The sequence below is a fragment of the Vicugna pacos genome, chromosome 2 (genome assembly GCF_048564905.1).
Source record: "Vicugna pacos chromosome 2, VicPac4, whole genome shotgun sequence".
Classification (NCBI taxonomy): domain Eukaryota; kingdom Metazoa; phylum Chordata; class Mammalia; order Artiodactyla; family Camelidae; genus Vicugna; species Vicugna pacos.
This window is the reverse complement of record NC_132988.1, coordinates 81,726,467-81,740,059: the sequence shown is the minus strand read 5'-3', so window position 1 is coordinate 81,740,059 and position 13,593 is coordinate 81,726,467. Positions and strand designations below refer to the sequence as shown.

The 13,593-nt window shown below is 37.6% G+C and overlaps 1 protein-coding gene across 3 annotated transcripts in view; it reads right to left on the bottom strand.

The window, feature by feature from the left end:
• The window catches only part of HERC6 (HECT and RLD domain containing E3 ubiquitin protein ligase family member 6), a 45,334-nt gene that overhangs the window by 15,786 nt on the left and 15,955 nt on the right, over positions 1-13,593 (bottom strand). For all 3 annotated transcript variants that reach the window (XM_072943252.1, XM_072943259.1, XM_072943254.1), the window contains exons 10-13: positions 13,401-13,460; positions 10,522-10,615; positions 6,469-6,658; positions 3,498-3,652 (exon numbers count right to left, since the gene is read on the bottom strand). In XM_072943252.1, the coding sequence (XP_072799353.1) occupies positions 3,498-3,652; positions 6,469-6,658; positions 10,522-10,615; positions 13,401-13,460 (499 nt within the window). The remainder of the gene's footprint in view (positions 1-3,497; positions 3,653-6,468; positions 6,659-10,521; positions 10,616-13,400; positions 13,461-13,593) is intronic.

The following is a 13,593-nucleotide window of genomic DNA, read 5'->3' as shown; positions in this document are numbered from 1 at the left end:
AGAGTTCTATAAAACTTCCATGTTTTGATCTGTAATGTCTCCAGTTTTCATACATATTGTAAAATGTATAAAATGTTTACAGCGGACATTAGTAAACCAATTCTTAGGGCACAGTTTCACTGGAAACAGTTTCTAGATCTTGAGAATAAAAGCAGCCAAAAAAAAAAAAATCCAATGTACTTTCAACAAATTCAAGCCTTTCTCTGTGAATTAGTGAATATTAATTTAGCACACACTATTTGTCAGGCATGAGACAAAGCATAAGCTGAAAACTGTCCTGGCTTACACATAGGTTACTGTCTAGTAGAGCAGTCAGCAAACTCTTTCTTAAATCCAGGTGGTAAATATTTTGAGCTTGGGACTATATAGTTTCTAGTGCAAATATTCAACCCTTCCATGGCTATAGCACAAAACAGCCACAGACAGTATGTAGATAAGTGAGTGTGGATGTGTCCCAATAAAACTTTATTTGTAAAAACAAGAGGCTGTCCATGGGCACAGATTGCCAACCCATGGTCTAGTAGGTAAAAACAGCAAGTAATTAGGCACACAGGATACAGTTTTGATTGTAGAAGGACTTAACAGGGTTCAAGAAGGCTTCCCAGAAGAAGCAATGCTGGAAAAGCAATGATCTAAGTAAGCCTCCATCACATCCAATTAATCTAAATTAATCCAAGAGTTAGAAACCAGGAAAAAAGAAATCTAAGAACTTAAATTAAGGAAATAAAAAGCAGACATACAGGATAGAAGATCAACAAATTAAAAGGTTGCATCTTATGGAAAAAGACCCCACAACTTCCTTGTAAGACTAATCTAGGAAAAAAGGTAAATAACCAATATCAGGAATGAAAAATGTGATGAAACTACAGATTGTGATGCATATTTTTTCCTAATGAAAGGAGTCTATTACCCAACATCTTTTTAAGCCCTATACACTTTCTTATTTTTTAAATCCCCAATTATTTTTATGTCAAACATTTCCCTTTTATAGATTACTTTGAAAAATATTTGACTCCTCATGATTCTTATTTGTCTTCTTAAAACTCTGGCCATTCACAATAGCATCAAAAACAATAAAATACTTAGGAAAAACTTTTAGCCAGGAAGATGAAAGATCTATACTTTGAAAGATCATGATAAAAGAAATTGAAGAAAACACAAAGAAATGAAAAGATATCCCATGTTCATAGATTGGAAAAATATTGTTAAATGTTCATACTACCTAAAGTTGTTTGTAGACTCAATGTAATCCCTCTTAAAATTCCAATGACACTTTTCACGAAATAGAAAAAACAATTCTAAAATTTGTATGGAACAACAAAAGGCCTTGAATAGTCAAATCAATTCTGAAAAGAAGAACAAAATTGGAAGTATCACACGTCCTGATTTACAACTATACTACAAAGCTACAGTAATCAAAACAGTACAAGGTACTGGCATAAAAACAGACACATAGACTAATGGAACAGAAACAAGAGCCCAGAATGAAACCTTCACATATTTGGTCAATTTATATTTGACAGTGGAGCCAAGAATAATCATTGGGGAAAGAATAATCTCTTCAATAAATGCAGTTGGGATGACTGAATAACCACATGCAGAAGAATGAAACTGAACCCAAATCTTACACCACTCAAAAAAATTAACTTGAAATGGATTAATGAATTAAACAGAAGACCTAAATCGTAAAACTCTTAGAAGAAAACATCAGGGAAAAGCTCCTTGACATTGGTCTTGGGAATGATTTTTTTTGGATATGACACCAAAAGCACAAGCAACAAGAGTAATAATAAATAAATGAAACTACATCAAGCTGAAAAGCTTCTGCATAGCAAGAAATAACCAACAAAATGAAACCGCAATCTATGGAATGAGAGAAAATATTTGCAAACCATATATCTGATAAGGAATTAATATCCAAAATATATACAGATGTCATATAATGGAGCAAAAAAAAAAAAGTCAAACAATCCCATTTAAAAATGGGCAGAGGAACTGGACAGATACTGTTCCAAAGAAGTCATACAGATGGCCAACAGGTACGTGAAAAGTTGCTCAACATCACTAATGATCAAGGAAATGCAAATCAACACCACAATGCAATATTGCTTCATACCTGTTAGAAAGGCTGTCATCAAAAAGAACACAAACAATGTTGGCAAGGATGTGGAAAAAAAGGAAACTTTATGCACTGTTAGTGAGAATGTAAATTGGTGTAGCTACCATGGAAAACAGTATGGAGATTCCTAAAAGATTAAAAATAGAACCACCATATGATCCAGTAATCCCACTTCTAGGTATATATCCATGATATGAAATAACTCTCTCAAAGAGATATCTGCAGTCCCATGTTCATTGCAGCATTATTTTAGAACAGCCAAGACACAGAAACAACCTAAATGTTCATGGACAGATGAATGGATAAAGAAGATGTAGTATATATATAATGGAATATTATTCAGCCATGAGAAACATAGAAATTCTGCCATTTATGACAGCATGGACAGACCATGAGGACATTATGCTAAGTGAAATAAGTCAGACAGAGAAAGACAAATATAGTATGATACCACTTATGTGTGGAATCTAAAAAAGACAAACTTATAGAACAGAGTAGAATGGAAGTTTCCAGAAGCTGGGGGGTGGGGGAAATAGAGAGATATTGGTCAAACTTCTAGTTATAAGATGAATAAGTTCTGGGGAGTCTAATGTTTAGCATGGTGATTATAATTAACAACACTATACTACACAGTTGAAAGTTGCTAAGAGAGTAGATATGAAGTGTTCTGACAATAAAGAAATGGAAATTATGGGACGTGATGGAGGTATCAGCTAGAGCTATGGTGGTAATCATTTTATAATAAATAAGCGTTTTGTAATGTGTAAGTGTATCAAATCAACACACTGTACACCTTAAACTTACACAATGTTCTATGTCAATTATAATCTCAATAAAGATGAGGGGAAGATATATACTACTTTAGAAATATCAGTGCATTATTACTTCTGAAAAGCACTAACTTTTATACATAATATTTTCTCCTATTGAAATTGATATTTTATGATGAAATTTGCTTTGATTGTCAATTTAACAATTTATATTATAAAAGCATCTTATTTTAGCTAATTGTCTTTCCCTCGAACAGTATCAGTTTAATTCTGTTATTTTATTTTAAATGCTTTGTCTCTTCGCTACCCCCCAATAATCATTAGATTTATTAGTAGCCTAACTTTAGGTTACTTCTGGATTGTGTTATGTACCCTAATGAAAATGCTGAATCATTCTCATATCTGAGTATCTGTGCCTCTAATATATTATATATCCTCCAGAGTCTATCCATTTAGCAAAACAAGCAAAATCCTGAATTATTAAGGGCTAAATAAAATATTATCCTTCTATTGTGGAAAATAAAACAAAATAAGGCTCCAACTGGCTAAGAACTAAGGAATCTTGATTTAGTAAAATGGTATATATATTCCTTTAGATAAACCCTTACCTTATACACTTCTTTCATCATTTCTAGAAGAACTTTAACATTGTTGTGACTCTGAATGGTTTCAGTCCAATGATACATTTGAGAGACAACAGCAGTTTTAAGCATCTGGACCAGTGTGTTGAGAGAGGATTCTTGCAAAGATGCCCAACACTGCTCTGAGGATGGTAAAATCAGCCATGATAAATATGCACCTCCCAAAAAACTCCCTCAGCTTTTACTAAGTTCTTTAATGTAAGAAAGAGATCATATTTCCCAGGTCTGATGGCATAACCCATAACATATTTTTTCTAAAGATAACATCCTGGGCAACATTGACTACTCACAGGTATGGAAAAAAGAAATATTTTTCCTGATTAAGTATCATTGGAATTAAAAGCTCAAATTGAGGTTTCTGAAGGAACTTGTTGATCATCCATATTTGTGTTTGATTACTTGATTAATTTCATGATTTTCAAACTGAAAATTCCATAGGGTATCTATAAGGTCTGAAAACATACATTGAGTGAATGTACACATACATACAAGACATATAATGGCATCAAGGATATTTTCAATCTGTAAAAAGCAAAATAATATTATATATGTTTTCAGACTTTATGAATACCTGGTATAAATGGACATATTTTTAATTAGCTCAATAACAATATTTTAATATCACTGAGATTACAAACTGAGTTTTTGTCCTTTAAAAGACAATTCTCAGGAAACAAACATATCAGATGTTAAAATATATTTTCAAGCTAATATAATTAAAATAGTATGACTCAGATGCATGAAAAGTAGATTAACATATAAGAGGCTTCATAAATGGACCCAAATACACATGACTCTAGTATATGATGAAGGTGGCATTGTATATTAGTGGATAGTGAAATAGATTATTTAATAAATGTGTGACAGTTGGAAACTGATCCAGGGAAAAATGAAGGTTAATCAGGATAAACTCCATAGAGATCAAAGACTTAAACATAAAAACAAAATGATAAAAGTTTTAGTAGGAGCATGGGAAATTTTTAAATTTCAGCATGAGGAAAACTTTCTGAGGTATGACCCAAACTTAGAAACCATAAAAGAAAATTTTAATATAGTAGGCTGCCTAAGAATGTTTATAAATAATTATGCATGGCAATAGTGCCACAAAGTAAAAAAAATTTTAATAACCTAAAGGAAAGAAATTGCAACTCATATTATTGATAAAGAACTAATTGTCTTAGTAGATTCAAAGTTCCTAAATAAAAAAGAAAAATACCAACAACAAATGGAAAAATGGACTGAGACATAGGAAAAACAGCACAACTTCACTCATAATGAGAAAACTGAAATTCAGACTAAGAAAGTCTTCTTTTTGAAATGGTAAAAGACCAAACCTTGGTTAACACTATGGAAAAGTGTGTGGGTCGATGCCTCTCATATTTGTTGATGAAGTGTAAACTGGTACATCTTTTGTCAGGGCTGCCATGTTGCCCAATTTCCAAGGATGACAATGTGAATGGTGACTACTTAAAGTTGGGCAACATGGTGGCCCTGACTTCTGTGATTTGGCAAAATCTTTCAAAATTTAAAATGCAATTACAATTTGACCCAGTAATTGTGCTTTCTGGAAACTTCCCTGCCTGTGTAAATTTATATATATACACGAAGAAATGAATGTTAGAACTGTTAAAATAGCAAAAATTTAGAAACAACTATTCATGTATATTCTCCCAAAGGAATACTATTCAGCCATTAAACAGAAGGAAGTTCTACAGATTCTGTAACATAACGATCTCCATGATATAAGTGTTTAGTGAAAAAAAGCAAGTTGCCAAAGAATGTGAATGGTATGCTATCATTTAAAAAAAGAATACATTTCTGTATGTTTTTATACAGAGAGAATGTCTTTCAAAGGTTACACAAGAAACTCTATTCTGTAACTGCTTTCTGGGAGGGGAACTGGGTGGCTTAAATTTCACTGTATATTTTCACCTTTGTACCTTTTAAAGCTTTGGACCTTCAATAATAGCTCAAAGTTATAGAAGGACATCTCACAGTATTGAATAAAATAAAAAACAAGAAGGCAAAGTTAAACATTTCCTCCTCACCTCTGGTCAAAACGTCTTAAGTTTTAAAACAATATAAACAAAAAGTTTTAAAGTATGGATTTATCTTGACTGGATACTGTTTGGTTATTAAGCTCTGATGTCGAAGCCATGTCCGAGTCAAGACTTACATATGCTTTGTAATGATAAGAATAATGATTATAACAGCTTTGAAACCAAGCAGGACCCTGTGGGGCCCTCCTGGGTACCAAAGCCGTTCCCTGTCCCCCAGTTCTTGTTTGCAGGGAAAAGGCTTCAGCCTCTAGACCTTCCCTGCGTTCCAAAGGGCAGACTCAAACAGTTACTAATTAGGGAAGTGAGAAAATGCAGGAACAAAGCAAAGGCAGTTAAGAAAAAATAGCGCAGCAATGGCGCAGGGTCCTGGTTCCTCCTCAAGGGATTTATGTAACAATCTGACACAAGTCTCAGGAAATAAGACCCCCACGCAGGTGGAGGATGGTAACTTTGGGCTGAGCACAAGCACTTGGACCCCAGACTGGTCACAACCAGAAAGCTGATGATTGAGATTCCTGGAATACCACCCTGTTAAAGGCAAATACAAATTTGCCTTTAAAAACTCTTCCCTGAAATCCATCAGGGAGTTCGGGTCTTTTGAGCATAAGTCACCCATTCTCCTTGCTTGGCCCTTGCAATAAACATTTCTCTGCTCCAAACTCTGATGTTTCGGTTTTTTTGGCCTCACTGTGTGTCAGGCACACAAACTTGGATTTGACAATTTTAGGTTAATTTTTTCAATAATGCACATACCACATACTCAAACATCTGTGTGGTATTTTGAAATCTTCTATCTAAAATTTGCTACAGATTCTGCTTCAGACAGTGACTTTCTATTGAGAGTGCAGAAAACGTGACACAAAAGCAATCAAACTTACTCAGGACTTGTAAAGGCTGGCCCATCATGATATAAACAGTCTCTGCAAATGGAACCACCAGAGTCATCCAGTTTCTCGGATCATGCATCACAGGACACTCTGGGAGCAGAAGGAAAACTGATAATGCTTCTTCGTGTGGAGAACGAGATGGAAGAGCTCTGAGCAGATTATCCTTGAGATATGTAGTTATCTGTGGTTGAAACAGTATCAGGGAAAGACCCAGAGTAATGTAAGAAACAAGCTATTGGACCAGAGGTTTCATTCCACCATGTTCCAAATGAAATAATCATTTAGTTTTCCTGACACCTTCTGTTCAAACTCTATCATCCCTCGTATCTCAAATGCCCCTGAAGCCATAAGTGAGAACTATCATCCCTATTTTATATTGGGGTGAATGAAGGGAAAAAAAGTGAAATCAGATGCATGGACATACTGAATAAAATCGTGAAGGCTGCTCGATTAGAAGGCATCCATACCCAGCTCTATCTGACCTAAAATCCACTGTGGCAGAGAAAATGCCACTTGTTCACCTCACCAATGCTGTCAATCCTCCTGGGCTCACAGGAAGATGGTGTTTCTAGCTATGGAATGTGAGTGAAGGTGATGGATGCCCCTTCCATATCCTCTTTCCTCATCTGCCAGCCAAACACAAAAGATCTTGTGGAGAATTTCATGGCCCTGAGGCCTAGAACTCCAGAGAGAAGGAGCATGAGTCACCCCTGGATGAATCTGGGCAATAGTGGGAAGGGTAGTAGAATCTGCCACCCCCAAAATATGCTGCTCTGACACTTGGATTATTTTGAGCTGAAGGCAAGTGAGAAAAAGGCCGACATAGAACAAGCTCTCTGGCCTCCCTCATCCACCTGAAAGCAGAACATAAATTCCCCTTGTGAAGGTGCCCTCCTGTCCCCAACTTCCTGTACCTGGAAGGGCATAGCAACACCCTTATAAGCTGAAATGAGCTGGCACTGAGTAAGTCTCTACATGACAAACCTGCCTAATTAGCCCTTCTCTACTGTTACTTTCTTCCCATAGTTTGCCACCCAAAAGCTCAAAGTCCTTTTCCTCTGGCCTCTCACTTCTCTACAAAATTATTGTTCTTTGCTGAGATGTTATAGAAGCCCAAATTCTAGCCACTCCTTTAAAGTACTCACCTCTGAGCACTTCTGTGTATTTGTGGGATGCACCTATTAATAAACTTGTTTGTTTTTCTCTTGTGAAGCTGCCTTTTCTCTGTGTTTTTGCAGGGCCTCAGCCAATGAAACTAAGATGAGAAGAAAAATATTTTTTTTCCTTCCCTACAAGTGTCTCCTATCTCAACCCTCATTGGACTATGGTGCGAGAAAAAAAACTTCATTGGGTTAATAAGCCATGGAGATTTGGATGTTGTTAGTTACAACAGCTTATGTTGGAGGAGGTAATCAAGAGGATGTGATTGCCCACTAACCCTCACACTGGACTTGGGCGATCAAAGGCTCCTCACCCACTCCCCTGTGTTTGGAATGTACCGTCTGTCCACTGTTCCCACCATGGGAGCTGTTCCAAGGATGCAGCCTTGAGAGAGTAAGCTGTTGCTGAGACCATCTGGACAGTATACGTGACTGAACCCAGCAGTTAATGCCACTATATAAACTTCAAGATTCTGGCGGGTGGATGCAGAGATCTACTCATCTTGTGGCCACCCAAGACAAGCCTCGTAAGTAAGCTCCCTTGCTTATCAAAACTGCCACCTTCTAATCTGGAGTGGCCTGCCTCTTTCTTCAATCTTCCCTTGTCCTCTGAGCACAGGGGCTGAAGGAGAAATAATAAAATGGCCACACTTAGGCTAACAAATTCGTGGCTTTATGCTTACTGCTTGCTTTTAGAACAATCAACAAACCTGACTGCCCAGCCCCAGGCCCACCGATAAAGCAAAAGTTGTTGATACTACTGTTTGATTTTACCTTACTCTGATAATTACAATCATGTTTGGCGTTTGAGTCATTCCCCAGGAAGGGAGTCACAGGACGATCACCACAGGAGAATGACCAGACCCCCCAGAGTTCCTCTGTAGCACCGGATGAGTCTGACCAGATATAGAAGGTCATGGGTTGATGACCTTCCATATCACCAGGAAGTCCCATGATATCAGACAGACTCATCAAGACTTAGGAGGAAGTTTCATCAGTGACCCTTGTTGATTACCTCCTTTTATGCTCCCACCTGCTGTTATCACCTTTCATGCCTCAACCTGTTCATCTATATAGTTACTAAGCCCCAACCCCAAGACGGTTCATAGTTTTGAAGGCACTAGCCTGCTGTGAGTCCCCTTTGCCCGGCAAAGCAATAAAGCTGCCTCTTTTCTTCTAAGCCCTAAGACCTTGTCTCTGAGTTATTTGGCTCGTCAGGGACACCGGCCAATATTTCATCAAGAGGGCCAGTTTTTGAACCAATGGCATATTAATTCTTTCTAACAGATCTTGGGTACTCTTAACTGTGAGTATCTACCTCAACGTGTCGTAAAGGTTAAGTAAGATGATACATGCAACAATCACCCGGGAGTACTGGATATGACTATTATTACATTAAAGTTCTTACAATTTGTTTTTTCATATGTCGACATCTGTGGAACGGTAGTAGGCGTAAATGAGAAAATAGTGTCACAGAGTCAGATAACTTTGAAAAAAATAGTGTCAAAAAAGCTAATTTCTTTTGGTGTGTGACATCATAGAATCTTTGATTTACTTTTATGCAACATGACTCCATAATGTTCCCAAAGCTGCTTAATCCTTTTTCATGGAGCATTCTGTGACACTAATGTTTCTTAGGACTCACACTAGGAATAGCACCTGAAGTCATCTCCCACATCCCCTAAATAGTTATTTTAAAAATATCCTTAATTTTGTTTGTTTGTTTGTTTGTTTGTTTGTTTGTGGGGTTTTTTGGGGGGAGGTGGAGGTAATTAGTTCTGGGGCTTTTTTAATGGTGGTACTGGGGATTGAACCCAGGACCTCCTGCATGCTAAACACGCACTCTACCACTGAGCTATACCTGCTCCAAATATAGTTGATAACACTTACTATTCTTACTTTTTTATGTTGAAAATAAAAACAGTTTCTATCGCATATTAAGGAACCCTCTCCCCCTTTCCCTTCCAAATGTAGGGACCTAAACGGTATGAAGGGGACTTTAAACTGGAGACATTTGAGATACACCTGATGCACAAAGAAGCCTACCGAGCTCTCCTCATTTGACTGAAGGCAGAGCATGAAGCAGCTATAAATTCCCTCCTGAGTGGGCGGGCAAGCAAGCTTCACGGCCAGGAAGACCATACATTTGCACTTGGATGAGAAATGACATAAACAAACTATCACAAGCTATCCTATCTTCCATTTGTCCCCCTAAAAGCCCATTTGTCTCCCTGAAAAGTCCATTTGTTTTCCCACAGAAGCCCTTCCTCCTCCTTCCCTAAAGTTGGTATATTAACCCTCATCCCTAGCTGCTCTGCATGAGTAAATTTTCTCCTGTTAATGTGTCTATTGTTAGCTGGTAGGTCCTCAAATATATGAACCTAAACTGGTAGAGGGGAAGTTCTCCTCCCAACACAACCCAGAATCACAGAACATGAAATTAAAATGGACCTTAAAGGTAAACTCAATGTATAGGTTAAAAAAAACGTGGCTCAAGGAGAATAAGGGATGAATCAGTAGCAGATTCATCTCAACTAGATTTGAGATTCATCTCAAAACAGAAAACGGGCTTTTCAGCCTCCCAGTCCAGATAAGGGTGCCCTGCTTCCCAAACTAGTGTTCTTTTCATAAGTTATACTTTTCAAGCACTGGCTTTCTCACATTGAAAAAAATACTGTACCTACTATATGTTCAAGAGTTCAGTAAGAATATAAATGCCAGTATCTAATATAGTAGCTGGTACACAGTAACCTCATAATAAACACTAGTCCCCTCCCCATCACAATTCCATTTCACTCCCTCCCAAGACAATGGAACTGCAATCATATTGGTTCTTGTAAGGAAATTCTATCGCTCTATTTCTCAAGTACATATTCGTTATTACCAAGGAAGAAATCCATTCCTCTGTTGTTAATTTCTCGAAGGCATCTCTTGCCATTTGTAAGTCCACATCACCGGAAATCGTTTCCCTAGATTCTCTTTGGATGCAAGAAATGCAAACAAACAAACAAAAAAACAAAACAAAAACACACACACACATAAGCAGATGGAAAGGAATATTTCTAACTTCATATATCATTATGCATCATTTTATTTTACTACATATCAGATATAATCTTTTTCCTTAAAGCTTGCCTCCTTTTGAAATAATCAATTGGCACAAAAAAATTTTTAAATTTATATTCTCCGAAAAGAGAGTAGGTAACAATTTATTATCTCAAGTTTGGGCTGCAGCTTTAGCAAAAGTTTACATGCTGTATCTGAGAACTGAAACCATTTACCCTCACACTCAGCCTGCACACTGAGAGCTGAAACTCCCTAACCCCCACACAATTTACCATCTATATTTACATGACTTAGGGATTCCACTGTTTCATTAGCATGACTTTACTATTCCAAGGCACTCTTGCCCAGGCAAATGCCTTGATTGTTCATTATAGGAGCTTCCTGAAAAGATCCATTAACTCTTCCAAGGAAAGCAATCAACAGTTTACGCCCTTAAATTCTTTGAATTTCTTGCCTCAAAATCCTTGCCTTGCTGTTTTCCTGTGTCTTGAATTGTGGAATCCTTCCCCAATCTTAATCAAGCTCCCAACCTCCCCTTCCCACATTGAAGCCCCTGCCTTAATCTAAACCCATTTAAAAAAATTCAGACCTGGCCATTCCTCTCAGAAATACCAAGGCTTTGCCTAGGTGTGGTGTTTCCCTGCGTTGTGTTGGTAATATTGGAAGAGCCCGCCTTCTGTCAAGCAATTTTTTTTCATAATGTACTATTAAGAAATATTTCATGCTTACTGGATTAACCAAACAATTGCAATACTAGGGCTAAAACATTTATGCAGGTACTAAAAGTATTGTAAATTTCCCTTTGAAATAAATTCTCCTTGCAGCCTTTGGCATCTTAAGATCAAATCTTGAGGTTTATCACTCCTGGGAAGGGGGCATGGACACTTTGACACTTTAGAAAGATAATATTTTTAGTGTAGAAATGATTCTCCTATGTAATGAGAATTAGTTTGTGGCTACAGTGGGGAAGAAAGAGGATACACTGAATGGTAGACTCCCCCCTTTCCAGTCTAGGAGGACATCAAGAAGAAAAAGACAAATGGGAGAGAAATCAGGCAGAGGTAAGCAGTGTCTTGGTTTTTCTTCTGCCCTTAGCCAGGATATGCAGAGATGAACAGGGGTGCCTTTTTGGACTTGAGAAAGATAACTGCCTGATGAGCTGCCAGGAGAAGACATAACATTCAGCCTCCCTGAGCTTCTCTGGTTCCCAGGTGCGGCTTTTGGACCCAACAGTTCCTTGAGTCTTCCTAAGAAGTGACTGAAGATGCAGCTGGTTTAAGAACCCAAGGGATTCCATACTGGAAAGAAATACCTGCAACAGGGGTTAAGCGAGTACCACCTAGCGGCCAGGATGGGGTACAAGATGTGTACAGCTATCTTCTAAACCAGCGAGCCAACTCAACTGGAAGCCAAGTCAACAAGGGAGGGACAGGACCCGAACTAGCAAAGCTGAACTGGGATGATTTACACCAGCTGCAGTCAGACCTGTAGGGCACCAGCCTCCAGAGAAGACAGAGGGCAACCTAAGTGCCTCTTTTTGCTGCTATCCCCCCCGCCGCCCTTAAATACTACTAAATTAATTAAGCAAGGAGGCCATAACACTCTAATGCCGTGGTGGCCAACACAAGCAAACCAAAATCCAAGCCAGTACTTGCCTCAAAGTTACGAAATCAAAACCTAAGGGCAACTGGGGAAGGGTATAGCTCAGTGGTAGAGTGCACGAGGTCCTGGGTTCAATCCTCAGCACTGCCATTAAAGTAAATAAATAAACCAAAAAAAAATTTTTTAAACCCCAAAAAACCTAAGGGTGACCAACCACAAACAGCCAATGAGTCTTCAAGCTACAGCCAATCAAATAATTTCCTTTCTTTTTTTCTGCACCTTCTCTATATGTCTCTCCAGAGCTCCTGCCAGTGGAACATTCAACCACTTCCAACTTGATGCTACATGATTCCAATGCATGTTCACTCAAATAAACTCCTAAAATTTTTAATATGCCTCACTTTATCTTTTCACAGTTCCCAGGCACAGTAATGGGAGAGCAAAAAGGGAGGGGAAGAAACAAGACCAAACATTGAGCATTTCACAGAGGAACTGTTTAAACTACTGGATCAGACCAAGGGTCAAACCAAATAGGAGAGCAGTTAAGGTTTTCCTCTGTGGTAGTCAGGCTAGTTAAAGATAAAATAAATAGGATTTGCTTTCCTTACTGATTTCATCCTAAGAACTGCAAAGTACAGCCTTGGCCTTGCAGTACTAAAGCAATGTTAGAATGAACTGATTACTCTGAGATACAAAGATCCTGAAAACACACCATTCCTGCCAATCAGATAACAGAGGAAGGCAGGGCAAAGGAAGCGAAGAATGTAAATTAGAAATTACAACTTGCAGTGGTCCAAGTACTCAATAAATCTCTGTTAAATAAATAAATGATGAATGAATGAATACATCAATGACTTCTTCAAACTAAGAGATGGTAGAAGAGAATCATGGTTAAAATCCAAATGTCTTCCACAAAACCAAGTGGAAATTACTTTACAAAATAGAAAAATTCTGTAACAACCTATGGAGTTGTTTATGACGGATTTTTTGTTCAGAGACAACAAAATTCTCAAATTAAAATGACTAAGTCAAAACATTTCATTTTAAGTACTCACCAGCATTTTAAATAAATGTAAAATCTCATGTAAATATTACCTTTTCTTTAAGAAACTTGCAGTCAGACAAGCAGGAGATGAAAATATCACTCTAATTTCACTGCAAAAGTAATAAGATAGGTGTAAGTCACAGCATACTAAAAGCTTGTCCCCTTTATCTTACTGAATGTATAACGGGTGATGTGGAGTCCAAATTAATGAAAATAACTACTCCCTTAAGAGTCTTCCAAATT